Raw genomic sequence first — 21,029 nt, 5'->3', positions numbered from 1 at the left:
CCCTACAATTTGTTTTAAACTTGAATAACTTATTTTTGCATTCTTTTTAGAAATGTAAAACATATGTCTGGATACAGGTAATTTTTTTTTTTTTGCTTACACAAAAGTCTCACAGAATTTCCTCAGTATATTAACAACCTACCTGATGAGCCAAATCCACCAAGTGCAGAGCCGATAGCTGCTCCTAAAGAGCTGCTACTTCCAAAGCCAAGAGATGTGCTTCCTGGTTGGCCAGGACCATGTGAAAAAAGGGAACTGCTCTGGGAGTTACTGGTCAAAGAGTTAGTGCCATAAAACGAATTGGACTGTAGGCTACTATTTGTTTGCTGTTGCTGCTGTTGTGGCTGGGCACCAAGTGGCCGAAAGAGACCGTTCGTGGCTCCTGTGAGATTGTTTGCTGTTCCTCCAGCTGAAGCAGCTGCAGCTGTAAAACACACGTTTTCAATTATAATTACTCTCTCAAACATTTCTAACTGAAAATGGACTATTCAGATCTAAACAGTATTTTCTTGAAGTCCTCTTAAACAAGCAGAAATTCACATACTAAAGGACTAGAAGCCTTCGTAGTATTACGCAGTCTTAAGGACAAAAATGAAGACAGCATGTGTTGTAGAATAATCAAGACTGTAGAATTATTAATGTAATTGAGGGAATTTTCAGTGTAAACACGTAAGACATTACTGTTTACTGAATTGTACTTTTATATCCTAAGTTGCAATAGCAGAATTGCAGCTAAGAGTCAGAGACATCTTCAGCTACTTATGTCAGAAGTGAGTTCTGCAGAAAGAAGCTTATAGATTAATTTAAAACCTAGTTTTCTGAACAGATTAATCTGGTGTTAGTATTTTCCATTTTTATTTAACAAATGCAATAAAATGGTTCAAAAGTAGTACAAGACCTTATCACTGATAAAAAGAGAATTAAAAAGAGTAGAGACTTTTGATATAACTAATTCTCCTCTTTTGCTGTCCATTCCGTTTTTTTTTCCTTGCTACACTTTTCAGGAGAAAATACTTCTAGGAGAAGAGAATAGCAAGGCCCCAGAGCACTCCATCATTATCTGCCAGGCTGAAGCAATGAAATGATGCTTCTTAGAGGACACCATTTAGGAGACTGATGAGAAGTGCATGTTATATGCATGGGGAGAGGAGAGGGGAAAACGTTCCTATCTGACAAGCAAAAACGTGTCCAGAATCATGCCTGTATACATATAGGGAAAGGACTGTAAATTTGAATTTAAAAAGGCAAACTACATCTCTAAGAAACTGCAGTCTCTCTCAGAGAAAGGGAAGCAACAGAGTGTGAAAAAGAGCACGTATGGTCCATGCTTCACAACCAGAAAACTTCAAAGATCCATACAAAACCCATGAACAATATCAAGTAAAAATCAGCCAACATTACTGTTAAGATTTAGTACAGAAGGAAGAAACCTCCATGCAGGATCAAATACTTACCTGCTTGTGCTGCTGCAGAACTGATTATAACAGGAGTTGAGGCCACCAATCTGACTGGTGCTCCGAGGCCAGTTCTTGCTCCAGGGCCTACTACTAAGGCACCAGTCTGATCGTAATATGCAGTGGGAGCTAGTACTTGATAGCCTACGCAACACAGAAGAATTAGTAGTACAGACAGGCTCATACAGTCAGCATTCCTTCTTGAAATATTCTGACAACAAACTACAGAAAGAAAACAGCATTTCTGCCATATCGCTTTAGAATGTCAACCAGACATCAAAAGAAAAACCAGTGAACCTTGTAAAACAGTGTGACAAGATCTTACTTAAGAATGCTCTACATAATTTTTAAAACTAGAATAACAGCTGAATTTGGTAGTCTAAAAGTTGAATTTTACTTTCGAGGTTATCAAAGTTTCTAACACCACAGTGAAAAGGTACAGGAACGCACTGGACATCTTTGGATCATTATCGAATCTACTTCTTGCACCAACTGAAAATACTCTATTTCTCCTGTACTCTGTTGTATGCGGAAAAGTTATTGAAACAATTAAAGGGTTGAACTAAATGCAAGTCTTGCAAATTCCATATATTACCTAGCCACACTTGAAAAAGGTCCATCTACAAAAACATATTAGGAAAGGAATGCTGTATGTGCAGGAATACCTCAGGCCATGCAGCTTCACAGAAAAAAAAGACTGTAATTTAAGTATATTGTCATTCAGTTGACAGTTAAGAGTTGAAACTCGGGGGGGGGAAAAAGGAGGAGGAATTGAAAAAGGAGAAAAGCAAGTAGTAGGAAGGAAAACTGGATACAAAGTATGAATGAAGGAAAAGAGGAGAGACAAAAAAGAGCAAAACAAAAAACTTTTGTTTAGGATAAGTGCAGAAGAATAAATTTTAAAGCTCTGACACTTCATAACGAAGTAGAAGAATTGGAATAAGAAACTCTAACAAGTGGAAGACAAGAGCTGGGATAATCTAAGAAAGTGTGGTGACAACGAAAAGATAACACTGACTAATTTTTAGCTTGATTATTCTTCTAAAGTAATAAAACAAAACCCAAGAGTATTTCAATATCCCTCCCGTGTTCAAACATATACTATTGCTATAGTGGAAAAAGTCAGGATTGCAAAAATCACGCATCTATTTTTGTAAGTGTAAGAACCAAGATTTGGCATACTATTTTAAGCCAGTTTCCATGTATGTTCAGAATTAGGCCTAGCAGAGTTCTCTCTGAAATACATATGGACCTGAAGATAAAGACCTGGTCCTCTAATTTCAGGTGAGTAACTCAATCCCCAGGCTTCCAAATCATATATTCTCCTCATTTAACTGGTTAGGAATCCTTTGCTATAGGTAACACTGCCTCTTCCACCTACAAAACTGTGCTGCGCTGCTCTACCACCTTCACCACTAAGAAAGGTTGCTACGTTCCCAAGATAGAGAAAGGTGAGGGTTACTGCTCTCTGTTTTACTGTAGTTCTGTAGAGACCACAGCATAGAATATTAGAAGATTAGTGACACAGTAGGAAAGCTCTTTATAATACTACATACATTAACAATGTTTAATATCACCTACATCATTTCTACTTTTACTCATAGCACGTTCAAGTGATAATACCATGTTGGTCCTGCCACTTGTTACAGCTGTATCATATAAAACCACTTCTTCAGAACTCAGAATTGGCTAATACCTACCAGTATTTATGCTGTCCATCTGCTCTCTTAAAATGTTCAAACTCACCGATAATGCTATAGTTGTGTAAAAAAACAACTGATCATATATTTACACCCTTGTGTTCATCTGAAACTACAGAGCATTTTATATGACTCTAGGCCCACAACATAAAAAAGTCTATTTTCCAACGCAAAGTACTTGGGGAAACAATACGATAACTTACACACTACTACTGCATAATTTAAATTTATTGAGATTAATACAAATGCAGTTTAATACATTAATTTTAGACTTTCTGGAACAATTGACTAGTATGACTGCTGAATTAAAAAATGGAAGCAACTTGCACTTGCTCTCTGCATTACAAATTGCCCAATTTCCTTGCCACTATCTCCATCTGTGATGCCACCCACAACCAGGTCATTTGAAATTATTAATAATAAGCTAAAGCATTAACACCAAGATACCATCCATCACAGAAGGTTCAAACTATGCATGAGAACTGATGGGTGCTTCAATGTTTCTAATCTCTGAAATGAATGCATTCTGACCTGGAATAGGAGGCCTCAGCTTTCTACTCAAACCTACTAAAACAAAGCAATGTAGGACTATTTGCGAAATTGTTAAGATCTTGCTAAGTGCACCTGCAGCCTCAAAGTTACACAATTACTTGCTCTGACATCAGAAATATGATTTCAGAGAGACCATCTCACATCAGATTAAATAACTGAAGAACTGCTCTCACAGAAAAACTTCAGTCTTCTGCTTTTCCTTCCTTCACGGTATTCCACGAATTTTGGACCCCACTCCAGAAATGTGTGCTCAAATACAAAAGCTATTTCCCAGCCTTTTCTCTGATTAAAGGTAAGATGTGACTTGCCAGATCTTCTCCTCTCTAATTCCCTCTCTCCTCCTGTTTCAGTTTTTATTACCACTCCATCAGATCATCACGTGATGCAGCCCTGTGGTTGTGCAATTACCCCTCCAAATTAACAACTATCAAAGCTCATTTCAGTGACTTCACATTCAAGCTTACTATGGTCTTCCACTACAACCAAAAAAGTTAAACAGTAATCTTTGCTCCCTGATCAGTTCCCAATCACATAATTTATTTTAGAATAAAATAACAGTGGGGAATATGAAAGTAAACAATCTAGTTTACCAGTACTGTGCTTTGCTGAAATGATTTCTAAATGTCTCCAAAGCCACAGATTCTGAAAACCTTCTGGATTCTTTTCACACAAACCTTAACTGTTCTTAAAGAATGAGAGAACGAAAGGAAATCTGCTCTCTTGGCTCATGCAGCCCATCCTTACTGTTGCTCTTATCCATCCAGTAATTTCTTCAGTGTCTTTCGCTGGATAGTTCTCACTCTCTTCTCACATTTTTTTTTGTATGCAATACCACAAAGTTCTGCCCAGATCTCCTACTCCCTTCCCTCTATGCAACTTCCCTGGCTGATGACACCCGAGCATATTAACAGATGTGACAGTTCCTACTGCCAACTCAATTATCTGCCCTTTTTAACACCACCATCCTGACACCTCTCCCCACACCCCAATCAGGATCACAACCTGCAAGTAACCGTAGAGTTGTCTCTTCCTATGTAGAAAATTCACAGCTTCTCCCTTTTCAACATTCCCAAGACCCAATTATTTTCCTCTGCATACAGATTACAGATTTGAAATTTTTTCAGCTCATAATCTTCCATCTTTTCCTAAGTGCTGCAGTTTTTATTTCAGTTTTCCAAGCTCACGGACACCTGAACCACTACAACCCTTTGTTTGTTTTGATGACAATACGCAGAGCCTTATCTCTGTACTTGTTCTCTCACAAATCAAATTCAGAACTATCCTACCAGTAAATGATCAATACTTTCTATAACGGCTGTAACTTTGCTAACACTGTGTGTCTGCCACAATTAAATTTTACTTCTATTTCATACTACCTGGACGCACAGAGTGCACAACTCACTGCAACATCACATTTCAAATCCCTCTAGGTAGTAAAAAATGCAATACCAATAGAGGGAAATTATTGATTTTTACGTTTTATACGCGTTTTTCAGACAACTCAACTTACGTGCACACCTGCAAGCTAGATGTACCATTACAGGCAGCACTAACAGCTTCGCCCGCATTAATTCAACACAACCAAGTTGCATCTGATCTAGGCAATGCAGTCAATGATGCCTCCCCCAGGATCCAGCTGACCTACTACTAGACACCTATTTTAGGGTAAATTGAGCAGCTCTGCAGCCTCTGTACAGCAGCTATGCTAGGGAGATCTCCATGGAGCACAGCACAGCTGGGGACTCCTGTGCAGATTCCTGAAATTGGATGGCTGTGTCCAGCTATTGTCTGTGACTGAGGACTGGTTTTATTTATAAAAAAGAATGTATACTGATTGTATTATCACGAAATTGGAAGTACTCTCTGACTTTTTCCTTGCGTATTTTCAATCAGAAACTGTCTAGGTTTAAAGAATCCTTATTACTGAAAGACTTGTTAAATGAGGACTGGAAGAATTTAAAATGTAAACGCACAACTCCAATGCAAAATCTATTTCACTTTTGACGGTTTTAAAAAAGAACCTGAATTTTTCTGAAAAAAGAATTAACAAAAACATGTGAAAAGCAACCTGGATTTCACACTTAAGATGAGATATACGCCTTAAGGCTATGTGAATACACGTCCCTAAAAAATAATACTACAGAAATACTTGAAATACCAAATTTGAAAAATAAAACAAATCCAAGTCTGTGATAGCTCGCTCATTAATTTCATCCAATGTGAAGGCTGTGGCAAGAAGAAAGCAGCAGAAACAAAAACCAGAAGTGCAAATGAGCTGAGTATACTCATTTATTAGCTCACAGTGAAGCCAAACTACAGATATTCTCACTGCAAAGAAAATTCAAAAGCTTGAAACTCAGTATGGACCTACACTTTCTCGTAAAACATCTAAGTCCATTGAAACAAGAATTCCACACATTTTCTGCTTGTTTATTAATTTGTGGGTTTTTCAGTGGTTGCTACCTGAAATTCTTTTAATCCCATTTTGGTATCTAGGTGTAATTTAGTGATCTTGACTCAAATTTTATAGTAAGTGAATAGAAAAAGGCACCTCTGGAGCAAAACCCACTTTATCCTAAATCAGCTAACTAAAATAAGTGTCAGATGAATCAGACTAAAAGTTTCTATTTCCCTTCACGAGCTATACAAGGAACTTTAAGTATGTAGCTCAAATACAGTCATCTAAACCAGTATCATCATTCCTATCTAAAATGGCTTGTATTCATTTCACCACCCTGTATCCTTCACCTAAAAAGAGGTATCACCTATGAGGACTCCCTATGACTCGCTGCAAAACCAGCTTATGATTGAGAAAATAAATGTCCTTTTTGTTTATATGTTGAGCCCCATTCCCTGTAAGAGTGTGATCGGTACAGTTTAAAGCCAGTTGCACACAATTCCTATTACAGAACCAGCTGAAATACGTTCACATGAACATAGTTTTTGTCTGGCCATCCGGGCATGTAGCCGATGGGACAAAGAAGCAAGCTAGAATGGAAACTGAACAAAAAGGTTCCTGCCCTCATGGAAAACCTCTTGGGGCTTGTGGAGGAAGAAAACGGCTTCAAGTTCAATTGTCACAGTACAGGCACTTGAGTGACTCAGTTTTTATATTCACTATTACTTTCAATTATCTGTTTGGAGAAGGGGCCTTTTTGTGGGTTTTAAGAACTGGTCTTGAATTAACAGATACTTTTCTTTTAAATAATGCTCTCCTTAGGTCTTTCTATAATGAAGTCACAAATTTGGGCTGGGTCAAGGTCTCAGACGTTGATCTGACTCAAGCTAAATGTCACAGGTTTTTTTACAAGGCACAGACCACTCCACAGTCTTAGAGCTTCATATCCAAAGCAAGATCTACAAAGTAACTATAAACAAACACACCTCCAAAACACATACACGCACACACAAAAGTATAGCTAAGCTTTGAGGCTTTTGCCAAGATGCTTATAGCATCTCTGATACACCTCTCTGGGGGCCTTCTCCACTGCTGTGGTGAGGCACAGAGATGCCACTTGGCAGCGTGCTGTCACAGCACCTGCCAATTCCTCATTTTAGGTGAAAGATGCTAAAAGTTGAAGATACTACCATGTGAGGAGAAGTAAAACTGGCAGTTACAGAGCAAAACAGACAAGAAAAACAAGAGCGAGTCTGTTCTGCAGCAAGAGGTGTAAATTCTGATCATGTGTGGCAGTGTGCACAATGCAGTCCTGAAGCATGCAGAAACAGACAGACTTCTACAGGTTGTGAGGCATTTCACAGCAGAGCTGACACAGGACAAAACCTGCAGTCACATGCATTTGCAGCTACCATCAAAGTTCTCTAACTTAACTATGTAAAACTTTAACTTTCATACTGAAGAATAGGCAATTATACTTAAATTGTTCTTGCTCAGGTAATTGTACCAAGCACTTAAAAGTGATGTTGAACTTCAAGACGACATACTACACATTTATGACACACACTGAGAATCAGAATAGCCATTCCCTGTGTAAGTCAGAAGTCATGCACGCTAAACCGACCTAAGGCTCCAATGTCTTGGCGTGCTTCTACCTCAAACACGTTGAGATCTTCAGAGATGATTAAGCAGTATTTTTCTTTTACATTTCCTAAGTTTAGATCCTGAATTTTAGGTTTTGTTATTACTATCATTCTATGCCACAAGTAAAAAAAAAAAATTATTTCAGAAAGACAAATTAGTACTTCCTACTGCAGAGTAACCAGACAACTCATGACCTTAGGAAAGCTTGTAAGTTGCTTCATTATATATGAAATCATCCTGCAGAAAAATCTATGCTACTCCTTGTGCATACATTTGTAACAAAGAGAAAATGCTCCAAATAAAAAATGCCAGAGGAATTTCTTGCACTTTAATAATCCTGTGCCAGTATTTCAATCCAACTAAAAACCATAAAACTACATAAAACTCAATTCTAAGCAGCTTATCATAAATGTAACAGATTAACGATCAAAGTTCTGTTATCTAATAACACCAATATTTTATCTTTCAGTGGTTCTCTTAATCCATTGATAACATACGTACCTGGCATGCCTGTAGCAAGACCCTGACCAAAAGCCAAAGCTGGATTTGCTGCTGCAGCTGCCGCAAGTGACTCTGCCTGCTGCCCCTGCTGCCCCTGATTGGGAGTAAGTGGGCGCTGAGTTGCTCCAGCACGCAGAACCTGAGAAAGAACAACACAACACCCTTTCCTTTAAGGGGTTAGAAGGCAAGCCCATTATATACTAAAAAAGGTATAGAACACATTGCATATTTGAGGCCACTTAGTCCTGAATTTCATTTTTGAATACTCCGCCTTATTGGTTTCAAGGATAGGATATATATTTTCAAGGATATATAAATACAAAGAATAAATGGTATAAACTATTTGCTGATAAATGTGACAATAAAATATGTGCCCTGCTCTGGACATTGGAACTCATGTACATTCCATCAACGGTAATGAGTATAAAGTAAGGAAGAAAATCTGTAAGAGTGATAATAAATAATGTAAATCATAAATGTAACTGAACACCTGTCCTTCCCCGATAAATGCATTTGTTTATATTATTTTCAGGCAACTGAATGTTGTAAGTATCAATACTTCCTAGCTTGTAGTAACTCATCTAAATAATTAACGCTACACTACCAACAGTGCCATTAAAAAATGCACCCACTAAGTTTTAAAAATTCACATTCTATCACCATGCAACCCCAGCATATTTTGTTATGTCCTGACAGCATATCTCTGTGAATCTGACTGAAAAGCAATCTAAATTCTTGTAACTACTCTATTCCTCTTTGTTAAAATAACCTTTTCCTGGTCCAAAATAAGAATCATAATTTACAACATATCCCACAAAATATCTTACATGCACTTTTGCCTAAATTGGAAATTAATTTTATAGAGAAAGCAAAAAAACACTGGAGAGATTATATACATTCAGTTATCAACGCAGTTCACCGGTAATAGCAACCAGTAGGAGGAAAGATCCACTTGAATATTCAAAGAGTGATGAAGCCACTCTGAAACTTCATGGTAACTGGAAGTCACTTCTTATATTAAATTTATAAGAATGTCATTGAAATGTAACCATATTGCTAGTAAAATAAGTATTTACATTTATTCAAGCATAAGACTGTTACATGATTTGGGGTTTTCCTTTGTGGAAAGAGGCCATCTGATTATACTGCAAGATCATATAATGGTTTTAAATACCCCTCCAGAGTAATAACAGAAAATTAGCATTTTTTTGAAGTTAAATAAATAGAAATTTCAACAAGTTCTTGTAACAACTGCTTACTCTAGATTTACCAAGGCAAAAATAACATATGACACATGGTGGTTATGTAACACAATTATTCTGTCACAGAAAAATATACAGGGCAATCCTTATTTCCCATGAAGCAACAGAACTACTGATACTACTTCCCTACTTTTTAGGGACAAAGAAAAAAAAACATGTAACATTCCATTTCCCAGCTAAGTAATAAAAATGCAGGTAATTTTTTCCGCCAAGCTTAAAAGAAACATTATCCTCCTAGAATTCTAGAACATCTCTTTTAATTCCCTTACATTAGTTTTCTACACTAGTTTTTAACTTTTCATTAATTATTGAATAACTGTGCAGGCAGCATTATCTAGACATAAACATAACAGCACAGTAACCTGGATTAAGGGAACTATTTTTAATGGGTTTTTAAAAATTATTTTAAAGATTGGGACTTCAAAATAAGCTAAATATTTATTATGCGATAATGACTTTTTAAAGACAACAATAATGGTTAATGTAGGAAATCGTCAACTTTCAGTATTCAGTTATTTGATACAATACAACATCTAAAATATGTAAAATTGTTTAGAAGCTGATCCTTATAAACTGAAAATGTTACAGTAAGGCTTTAAATGCACATCATCTTTTTATGAAGAACATACCGGTTGCTGTCCCTGTTGCGCCTGTGAAGCTGCTTGCTGACTTGCTGTGGTATTTGCTGCTGCAGCTTGCTGCTGAAATAAATTGGCTGGATACACTCCCCATGGAACACCATAATACTGAGGTGGCACCACAGCAGGACCTAAAACCAGAAAATGTGATTATTCCATCTATAGTTAAAATAATTGTTTCTACTGTTCGTAGCATCCCTCATTGATCTATCTTTTAAATGCCAAAACAGAAATCATGTTAAAAAGAAATGATTCCCATATTAGCAAAAGTGATACATGAACACAAATGGGTTATTTTAAATGATTCATACTGAACATAACTTCTCTATGAAAAAATAAATACCCTTGTGAGACTCAGGTGACACAGGAAAAAAAATTAAAGCAATCAAAGCTTGTATACCAAAGAACACTTAAAATCATTTTCCATGGTTGGAAAAAAGATCATGTCAGAACATCACAGAATGAACCAAATTCATCCTCTCAACAGTCATATACTGAGACTTTGATCATCTATTATTCCTCCTTTCTGTACATTCCCTTTGCTTACAAACACAGCTATTGCCTCTGCCTCCCCTGTCTACTGTCATACTCTTCAGAGCGGGCACACTTCCCCCTTCCAGACTACTGATAAAGAACCTGTAGAAGAACAAGCTCTCTGTATCACTGTATTGTACACGTATTTCAGTGCCTTCTACTGCCTCTCCTGTGAAACCACCAACTGGAGAGACAGGGTTTTTTTCAAAATGTTATACTCAGGTCTGAGCAGTAGCTGGGACCTGAACACTCAGTAGTGTTGTTTCACAGTGATACCTATTTTAAGAGATTTTCCTGGGCTCGGGGTTTATTTGTTGTCTGGGCCTTTTAGCATGCTGGAGACCATCTTTATTCTCATGTCCCCTGGGAATGAGAAAACCTGGAATTAGAAAATTAATGCATCGAGTAAAAACATACAAGGAAAGGCTAGCTGTCTTGTCTTTTGAAAAAAAAACCTGTACTACTGTCAGATGAAACCTAATTAAGCATAAACATTTTTAGAACAGAACCCTAATTGTTGCATATAGAAGTCCAGTGTAAAGAAATACTCAGAATCTATACATATATTACACAAACTGAATCCCTTTACTTTTTAGTGAAAATTTTCAAAACTGCACTATGAATTTTCTAGAAGTCCCTCCCTTCTTAGAAATACATTTACAGAGAATAAAGGGCATGGATTTCAGCTTTTATTCTTAATTTCATTCCACAAAATTATTAAGACAGACACTAGAAAGTGTTCAGTTACCTGCTAGGGTAGCTGCTGCAGCTAATCCAGCTGCAGTGTATGGGTCAGTACCTGGAGGAGCAGCACTGATAATGTATGGGTTTGGCACAAAAGCAGCTGGAGCCAAGCCTGCTGAGAATACGCCTGCTACAGTAATAAACATAGTTTAATTATAGCTGACATACTTCACAAGCATCATCATATGCAAACCAATCAAATCACAAAGCCTATCTGTTAAAATCAGATCTGCTTGTACTTTGGAAGTTGCTAAGAGCAGGTCCACCATTACAGAAATCATCACTTTCATGTCTTACCACCACTCCTTTTTTACTAATCCCAAGGCCTAATAGTTTTGTTCTGTTTGATCTACAAATTCCAAGGAGACTTACGTATCATATGTATCTACCCACAGAAGGGATTAATCAAAGTGGAATTTACCTTGACCAACTAACTATCTAGAAATTACAATAGTCTTACAACTAAATCTGTATCAGACAAATACTCTAGTGTCTTAACTGAATCACCTAGGTAGATGGAATCATCTGCTAGATAGAAATCTCTTTTCACTGGCAATGGGGAAAAAAAAAAAAATCTAAGCACATAGTTTATTTCAGGTACCTGCCTTTTAAGCAGCCAGTTATGAGATACTAATCTTACTTTCAAGAATCCAGGTTTGATATAAGGATTGTAATGGAAGACCGCTGAAGAAATTCAGTCAGACACAGCATCCCTACCCAGTTTCCCCAACAGGTTCACATACTTTCTCAAACACTTAGACAGCAACTAGTTCAGCAAGTACAGCACAAACTATGTTCCTCCTTCCAAATAGGAGACTTCTACGTTAAATTTCTATTAATATGCATATTAGAAGAGGCTGCATTTCAGAGGCAAGCTAAAGCTGACTGCTTAGTCAGCACTTTACACAAAGTAGGGCTTCTCTGCAGTTAGAATTCAAAGGCAGAAGATTGGACTTGTGGACTCAAACATCTCAATCTGCCATGCTCCCAGCTCTAAGACTGTATTAGCTATGTAACACGAAAGAGCTGCCACTTTTACACCCCAGCTACAGGCTGCTGATCCCTGTCTGAATAGAACTCACAACTCAGCTAAACCTTACTGTCACCATATCGCAGCAGAACACGGACATATCCCTTTGGAGATCCTGCTTTCTATTTCTGCCTGCCCTTCTGATTCCGAGAACTTTTTCTATTGCAGAAGAAGGAGACAGGTCCTCACACCTCAACAGCTTAGTGGTAGAGAGTGTGAAGGGTAGGAAACTTTAAACCTGCCCTACAGTGTCAGAATTTGAGGAGCTTCCTTCCATAAATAACAAATGGCTTCCATGTGTATCCCAACTTCCCTCACCCTAAACAGAGCTTCCCCACAGGGGCAAGTAAAACTGTTGTCACTGAAATATAGCCTGTTTGTTGAGTTACCAGCACACCAAGAGCTTTATACTTTTAACTAATTCACTGAATTACTTAGAAGGATCAGAAAAAAAAAAAAACCCAAAACTGCTGAAGATTTAATTCCATCACAAAGAAAGGTACCCCCAGGAATAAAGTGTTGTTTAAAAAGTGCCATTAACAAGGAAGAATGAATTAATCAGCACAGAAGTATGATTTCAAAATCCTACTACACAATGGTTTTTATCTGGATTATAAAAAATACTAAATTGCAACAGAATAACAGAATTGCATATTTTTGCTACTTTAGTAAATAAAGCAGAAAAGCTTTTTTACTTTTTCTCCCACCAAAATTCAACTACTGTGCTACGCAAGCAAAAATTTTTTATTTCTTTGTATATAACAGATCAAAGTAGGCAAAAATTTACAGAACAGAAAACTTTCTCAGACAAGTCTTCTGCAGTCTTTCTGAGCAATTTTCAGGAGAACCACTAAATTGGGCCAATTGATCAGTATCTGAATTAGAATGCTGTGGCTAAAAATGAAAGAATTAGGCCAAAGCAACACACCCACTTTTGCCAGGGATGCCCGCTGGGCTTTACAAATACCTCACCTATGTGTGGCTGCTGAGCTGCAGCCAGCGCATACTGCTGCTGCTGGGCTGCTGTTAACTGCTGAACAGTCAGAGCATTAGTCCTCTGGAAAAGCTATTGGAAAAGAAAAAAAGATGCATTTCAAAACTCAGGACTATAAAATACTGTGATTTACTTTAAAAAATAAGATTATAAACCAAGCCTCTACCCTAACAAGTTACTAAAACAGAAAATTATGCACCAAATAGTCTTCTAGATTAAATATAATTTATTTGCCTTTGACTAAGTCACATACAGGACAAAATTAAATGTATTATATGCTTAAATGATTATCAAAGACGCACAACTTAATGGACCAATTTGGCTTGTTTTCAAGCTCAGTACCAACCTGCTGCTGAGAATTGTAGTCAAAAAGTCCTACAGTAGCTCCTGAAGAGTCCATTTGTACCTGATTGCCAGGATAGTCAAACTGCAGAGAATCAAGACCAACTTGTTCCATGGCATCTAGATTCTGATTTTCTGGATTTGAAAATTCTTCTACCAGAGGCTTGTGGGCTGACGGATTGGGAAGTGGACCTAATCCTTCTGTAGCGCTGGGATTTGGGCCCAAGCGTTCAGCTACTTCGGTTGGGGAGGCTTGTCGACTTCCAGGGGTACGACTGTTTAGTAGAAATTCAAGATAGACTCTTCAGTCTTAAATAAAGCTGTCCAAGGACAAAGCACAACATTTCTATCTTAAAAGGATCTCTGAACTCAGAGACTTTATAAAGGGAAGTGACAGACCGATTTTAACATTTTGAACCAGCATGCACTGATGGCTCAAGATAAAGGACACATTCCATTTCAAAGCATAATTTTATTTATTTTTTTAACTTCAAGACTACACAGCTCTTCAAATCACTGTGAGAAAAACAAACTAATCTTTGAGGGTGCTTTGAGTGAAATGGAGTGAACTGTGGTCACCTGTAACTTCTGGGATAGCTCTTTATTGCATTTTGAAAGCGACAGGAGTTATTAGAAAAAGGACTGAAGAGAAATTAAAAAAAAGAAAAAAGGAACTGCCTAAGTGCATCTCATGCTAAAGGAAAGAAAGACATTAAAACTTCAGCTGGAAAAGACAAACATACAATACAGCAAGTATCCTTCACATCTCAAAAGCAAACAATATGGTTTTTATCTTAAGTAAAATGGACTAGTAACGGCCTCATTTTGAATTTGACTAAAATATTTCATTTCCTACATAACTCATTTAATAGACTATACTACACCAGATGACTGGTCAGAGGAAAAAAGTGTTCCTAATATAGTCCCATGCATTCATCTCTGTTTTCCTAAAAATAAATATAGCCTGTTATTCCAGAAGAAAGTCTTTAGTGTGAAGCACAATGTAGGTGTTTGATTTCTGCTGACAGTTAGGCAGAGATATGGAGCTGGATACTGTTTACTATGCCAAAACCCTGAAAGTTCTTTTTCCAATCTTTTTCAAATACAAGGGCTGGTAGGGACTGAGACATAGTTAGTTACATATCTCTAGGTCCACTAGAGTTTTAAATTCCCAGAGGGAACGAAAATCTCATCAATACCACTGGCAGAGCAGAGACAGCAACTCAGCTACTAGTCACTAAGTGTTTACTTTAGGGTAAAAGTTGAATTGTTCTCTCATCTATCTCTACCAGCTGGTACCAACTGCATCCCACTGACTACAGCGGAACTTCTGTGCACCTATGAACACCTGCAGGCAAACACCTGAAGTGAGATGTCAGATTCCCAGCCCTATATTTGTTTAGATTTAGGGTACCTTAATGTGGACTGCTACCCACTTACTCTATCAGGCCACATTGTTTAGGCTATCAATTTTTACTAGCAAAAACCTAAGTCAACTTCTAGGAAAGGGTTGTGCAAGAGAATCTATGATTCCTTAACAGCATTATTGTTTTGGAAAACGCAGTAATTACATATCGTTTTTCAGGAAACATACAACTTCCAGTTAAGTTTGCTTTATTTGTAAAAACTCAGTTCAAATACAAAATGGCATCTTGCAGGATGAAACTGCATTTTTTCCAGCAGTACACTGCCAGATCAGTATGTTATAGCGCTAATTCTAAGGTAGAGACACAGCCTTAGTACTACCCGTTCCACTCCCTATTTGGGCTCCAAAGTTAAAGTATCTGTTCCTCACCGAAGCACAGGATTAACAGAAAGAAACCTGCTAGTACTTATGTATTTGCTGATACCATCTCGAAAGACTGTATAGCTACAAGGCAGACTTTTCGTGAGTTTACTCAACAACACTGTATGTTCTATTACTTCAGACAAAATACTTCAAAGATAAAGCAGTTACACTAGACTTTTTGTAATGTAACAACCAATCTCACCTCTAGCAAATTTGCTACCATCTAAATATCCTAGCTAGGAACGACATCTTGCCCAATGTACAAAACCTGAGTTTGAAGTCATTCAATATTACTTATTCTTTTCAAGTGACACACATTATCAACCAAGTGAAGAACAAAAGGAAAAAAGGCAGTTATTTCAGTATATATTTTGGTTTAAAAAAGCTGTAAGGACAATAAAAATACAAGGAGGAGGACAGGACAAAGTTTATTTGTTAATACTTATGATTACCTAATATACATTGCTCCTTACACTGGTGCTGTTCTGTTGCTATAGTTAAAGTTGTGTCAATACTTCAATTATAAACCTCTGGGATAAGGGGCTTTATACCACCACTTTACATGGCCCATTTAAATTAGATTTTTTGACAGAGAGAGGTTTACTGGCTTTGGATGCTTTTTTGCACTTGTGTGTTTTTTTAGTAATTTATCTCTCTAAATAATACAAAAGGTACTTTGCAAGCAACTATTTCAAAATTGAAATAGATACTGTTAAAGTAGGACAAAATATATTCTGAATTTCCTAAAGGTAATATTGAAGGTAACTTCATGCATATTGCAGCATGCATCCGAAAGGAGCTAATTTGAGCTCACTAATATGCTTGGTATTACATTCCTGTCAATAATAAGTCTTGAAAAATAAGACTTGAAGAATCCCTCCTTAGCCTCAGGTAAATATATTTTTTTTAAAGGGTAGAAAATACGTACAGGATTCAAATATGCATTTTAATATACTTGTTCAATTATGAACTAATGAAACCACAACTATTTGGTCATGTTCATCACATTAACACAAGTTTATGAGCAGCACTCTAGTTTTCTGATCTTGTTAATTCTTCTGTATGACAGTTACAAATGCATCGCAGTTCATTTAAAAACAAAGATTAGTCCTTTAAAACAACAAATTTAAATTGCAGTTTAGCATTAGGAAAAAACAGGCTGGCTGTGCTGTCATATAGGAGTTCACAGTTCAAAAGCTTGAGCTTGGTCCAATTTTTTTTTTCCCTAAGAAAACCACCAAACCACACCAGCATTGTATACTGTGACTAGGTGACATAAAACTGGGTGAATAGGGAAATATGTTCCTTGTTGTTAGTAAAATAAATGGGTTTTGTAAAGACATTTTGGGGAAATAAACAATCAGCTGCAAAAGTTATAGAATATTAAAAAAAAGCAGAGCGAGAAAGGAATTTAGTTTGACATTAAAAGGGTTAGTTTTCATCCCTCTAACTCACCACATTTAGAAGGTACCCATTTACTTTGAATAATCACTATATTAAGATGAATTTGTCTCATGAGAAGTGACACACACATTAACGACATCCTAAGAAACGTGGCACAGTGGGAAAGGGAGGATATGAAGTAGGAAGAATCAAGACTGCAGCTGGGTAATGTTTAAAGCTGACACACAAACCAGAACTGTAATAACGCCCTTCAGAGACATGCTTGTCTTCTTGAGAAACAGTTAAAAGCTTACTTAAAATCTTTGCAATCGGCATCCATTCCATTTGGCAAACCTCTGCCATTTATTTTAGTAACATCCTCATCATCTCCTTGTTTAAGATCTCTGTTTTTGTCCTCCTCAAATGGAGAAGCCTTGCCTTTCTGATCTCCTTTCTCAGGTCCATCTGTTTCAGCATCTCTAGTGCCCTGAGGAAAAAGAATCTGTTTGATTCTGAATATTGAAAAGAACACAATAGGAGCACCACAAGGTGACCTAATTCTACGCTACAGTGCACGTAAACAATACAAACCGTTTGTTTTCACTGAAATTGCATTTGGTAGGTAACTTGGTCATCAAGTTTCAACCACATGCAATTAATAACTGCCAAAATGTCAAAATGAATGCCAAGATTTATAATGGAAGGGCTAACTCAACCTTAACTATAGCCGTGCTGTTAAAGCAGTAACACTCCGAATTAGATAAACTTTATTTCTTACACTTAAAACATCTAGCACAAAACAAACCCATATGAAAACATAGAATAGGAAGAACTAGATTAAAGCCCATCACATATTTTAAATTAAGTGATTTGCAATCTTCTTCCTATCTTTATTTCAAGGTGTTAGCAAAGTTCTTTAAGACAGCTATTTAGTCAAGACTCCCAAACCACTTCCCTCTTCTGCCCCCTCCAATGAATGAAAACCAACAGATAGCAACTATACACTTCCTTCTAAAGGGAAGAGTTAAATAGGAATTTGGACAAATAGACACAACCGTAAGGCAGTAAGAGCATAGGAGGTAACTAGGCAAGCTTAACACACTGCATTACTTACAAAAGCTCCTTTCCTAAACCGGGAATCCAATTTATCAGCTGGAGAGGAACTTAACACATATTCTACCATGCTCACTCCAAGGCCACCACTTTCTGATCGTGGAGACAACACAGCATTTACTTCACTGTTTCCATGAAAACCCTGTCCAGGCTTTCTCTGTACCATAATAGGCTGGGACATAGAATGGTCTGTTAAAAACAAATAAATAAATAAAACTATGTTGGGATTTTTTTTAAATACAACTTGTAATGTTTTTGCATTTCATTAGAGGCAATATTAAGACCAAAGTTACCTCAATAAAACATTCCAATTCTCAGTTGAAAAAAGTGTTAGTGGCACAAAATGACCACTGCATTATACATTTTCACAATTAAAATTAAAGGAAAATAATATTTAAAATGCAATATGATAATACTAATTTACTTTGAAATCACTTTAATGAACATGACTGATTTTTCAATACATGTATGTCAATCACTTACGAGGAGTTCCCCATGCAGTCTCTCTCCACTCATCACCAAGGAATATCCCTTTTTGTCCATCTTTTGCTGAATCATCAGATTCCCAAAACTTTTTGGCAGGTAAAAGCTGTTCCAAAAGAGAAAATGGTTCTATTTAAAATAAGCTCATAAATGGGAAAAAATAGCACCACTCTTAAGAGGATATGCAAGTAATTCATTTTAGACACCAGTCGGCTTTAGATAAGGAAGCAAGCATTGCCAAGGAATAACTAACCATTTAAAGTTATGTTCTGTTACTGAAGCTGATGTTGTACAAAGAAATTGCTCAAATGACCCCAGCAAGACTGTGATGCTGAAGTTAGGAGGGAGACATACAGATTATAGAAGCAGCTGTGAATAAAGCTAAATCAAATTAATCCCTGTGTTAAACCAAGCCAATCTTCTCAAACTTTAACCAACACTATCTTCTCTTCATGTTGGCTCAAAAGCTTGGCCTTTAACTAAGACTAGCACAGTAACTGGAAACAGCAGCAGTTCATTGTGAAGTTCTGTTCACAAGAAACGGATCATATTCCAAATTTTAGAATTCAAGTAACACGTTCAGCAGCAGGTCAGCTCCTTTAGACCGTAGGGGGGCACCGGTTACAAATCCGCGACATTCAAATTTGAAGTTCCATATGCCACCAGTTTCATTTATCTGTATGATTTTTTTTCATTACTACTTCTAAAGCAGAAAGGTTCAAGTTAGATCAGTATCACTTCTTGTAGCGTCTTCAAGGATAGAAGATTTAGTGCAACATGGCAGAAGCACCACAGAAACAAAAGCGCCTCAAACATCATTCTTTTTACTTTTATTTCACTACTTTTACCGTATTCCTCTAACTTTTCCCAGCAGTAGTAGTACAACTGCCAAACTCTGCATATCACATTTTCTCTTGAATATAATTAAAAACCTGAATTCTCAGACTATATATTATGAACTTTACAAGATCCATCAACTGAAACTACAGTGAAAACAACTCACCAAAAAAAAAAAATAGGGAAGAGCTCTGAAGACAGCATCGTAACCCAACAAATTTTGCAAAAAAATGCTCAATTAAAAAACTTAAATTTTGTGAATTTAGAAAAAACCCGTATCTGATAAAGCTTTGTTTGCAATAAATGAATATGTTCTGGAGCTGTGATTCTTCTTTACTTAAGTGACTAAAAAAAGCCTTCTGAACTTTTCAGCTGCTTAGTATAACTACTAAAAAGAGTATTTTTTTTTTTAGGTATTTCTTAATGTAGCACTGAAAGAGCTCATGAAAACAGCTTAGGGAAGAGAGTAAGATTGTCTTTAACAGGCCACAATACTAACACTGAAACAGAGGTGGCATGGGCTTCTTTGGAGTAACTTAAGGACTGCTGATTGCTGGTTTTCTGTGTTGCCCAGCACCCTTACCAGAAACAAAATACGCGGACTAATTTGTCCAATCCCTGGGTTCCTTACACAAATTCATTAACACAGAAGGACTCAGGATGCAGGATTGTAAGCAGCCAGAACTACAGAGGAGTATTATACTTGCAAAAGTGTACCGTTACGACCTGCTCTGTCAAAGATGCCCACTTCCTCAATGCATGGGAGAGTTTTCACCAGGTGTCAACCAAAAGTACTTTAGGAGCACCAGGATATTAATTTAATTTAAGGGGTAAAATTGGCCATCAGTGGACAGAGAAATAGACTAACAGAATTTTACAACCATGGTTCAACCAAAGCAAAATATACCTTTCAAGATCAGCGTATGCAATCTATTTCTCCTTTTTAGTTTTGTATTTTAACACATTTACAATACTACTTATTTATTTTGTAGGATAGTGGTAAAACAGAAAGGAAGCATTTCATCCAATCTATGAAACCTTGGTTTTGAGAAAGATAATGATATTTATTTTAAATGTAGGCAAAGACAAGTTCAAGTATGTGTCCAGCTGAGATGAAAGATAAGAGAAACACAGAAGTGATGGTGTTACAACATAACAGAACCTTGTCAGAATAGAATAGGTCAAGTAATACCTTTGGTGTTGTAGAATGGGCATGACTTTAAAGTGAATTACTAAATTCCACCCTCATGCAGTGTTCAGACAACACAATACTAAGAACAACATGCAAATTTAGAGCAGAACTGCAATACTGGTTTTGATTTCAAAACTCATTCACAGGATTTCTATCAGAGAAAAAAAACCTGTCCACTGGTAGACAGCAGCAATAATCCTCACAGTAAAACACAAGTTGTTTTGGGGAGAAGAATACAGAATATTTTTTAATGAAAGATATAATGCATCATCTATACCTCAAGAAGCTAAATTTAAAATGTATTCTACTGGAGATTAAACAAATTTACAGAGAATATTTTTGTTAAGATTTCTATACAACACAAAGTCCCTCAAATATTTAAATACATGATTTTTTAAAAAGTTTACAATTTTGCACCTCCTTGAGGGATAGTGATTTA

The 21,029-nt window shown here is 36.8% G+C and overlaps 1 protein-coding gene across 5 annotated transcripts in view; it reads right to left on the bottom strand.

Moving 5' to 3' along the window:
• Positions 1-21,029, bottom strand: part of PUM2 (pumilio RNA-binding family member 2) — a 44,417-nt gene that overhangs the window by 20,234 nt on the left and 3,154 nt on the right. For 2 of the 5 annotated variants that reach the window (XM_010136935.1, XM_010136936.1), the window contains exons 3-12: positions 18,562-18,667; positions 18,080-18,267; positions 17,280-17,452; positions 13,798-14,068; positions 13,430-13,523; positions 11,432-11,539; positions 10,141-10,280; positions 8,250-8,388; positions 1,455-1,598; positions 143-424 (exon numbers count right to left, since the gene is read on the bottom strand). In XM_010136935.1, the coding sequence (XP_010135237.1) occupies positions 143-424; positions 1,455-1,598; positions 8,250-8,388; positions 10,141-10,280; positions 11,432-11,539; positions 13,430-13,523; positions 13,798-14,068; positions 17,280-17,452; positions 18,080-18,267; positions 18,562-18,667 (1,645 nt within the window). Of the gene's footprint in view, positions 1-142; positions 425-1,454; positions 1,599-8,249; positions 8,389-10,140; positions 10,281-11,431; positions 11,558-13,429; positions 13,524-13,797; positions 14,069-17,279; positions 17,453-18,079; positions 18,268-18,561; positions 18,668-21,029 lie in introns of all 5 variants that reach the window. The other 3 variants (XM_010136932.1, XM_010136934.1, XM_010136933.1) reach the window with 2 other exon arrangements.

Source organism: Buceros rhinoceros, unplaced genomic scaffold (assembly GCF_000710305.1).
Source record: "Buceros rhinoceros silvestris isolate BGI_N320 unplaced genomic scaffold, ASM71030v1 scaffold32835, whole genome shotgun sequence".
Taxonomy (NCBI): domain Eukaryota; kingdom Metazoa; phylum Chordata; class Aves; order Bucerotiformes; family Bucerotidae; genus Buceros; species Buceros rhinoceros.
This window is presented reverse-complemented; position numbering and strand designations above follow the sequence as displayed.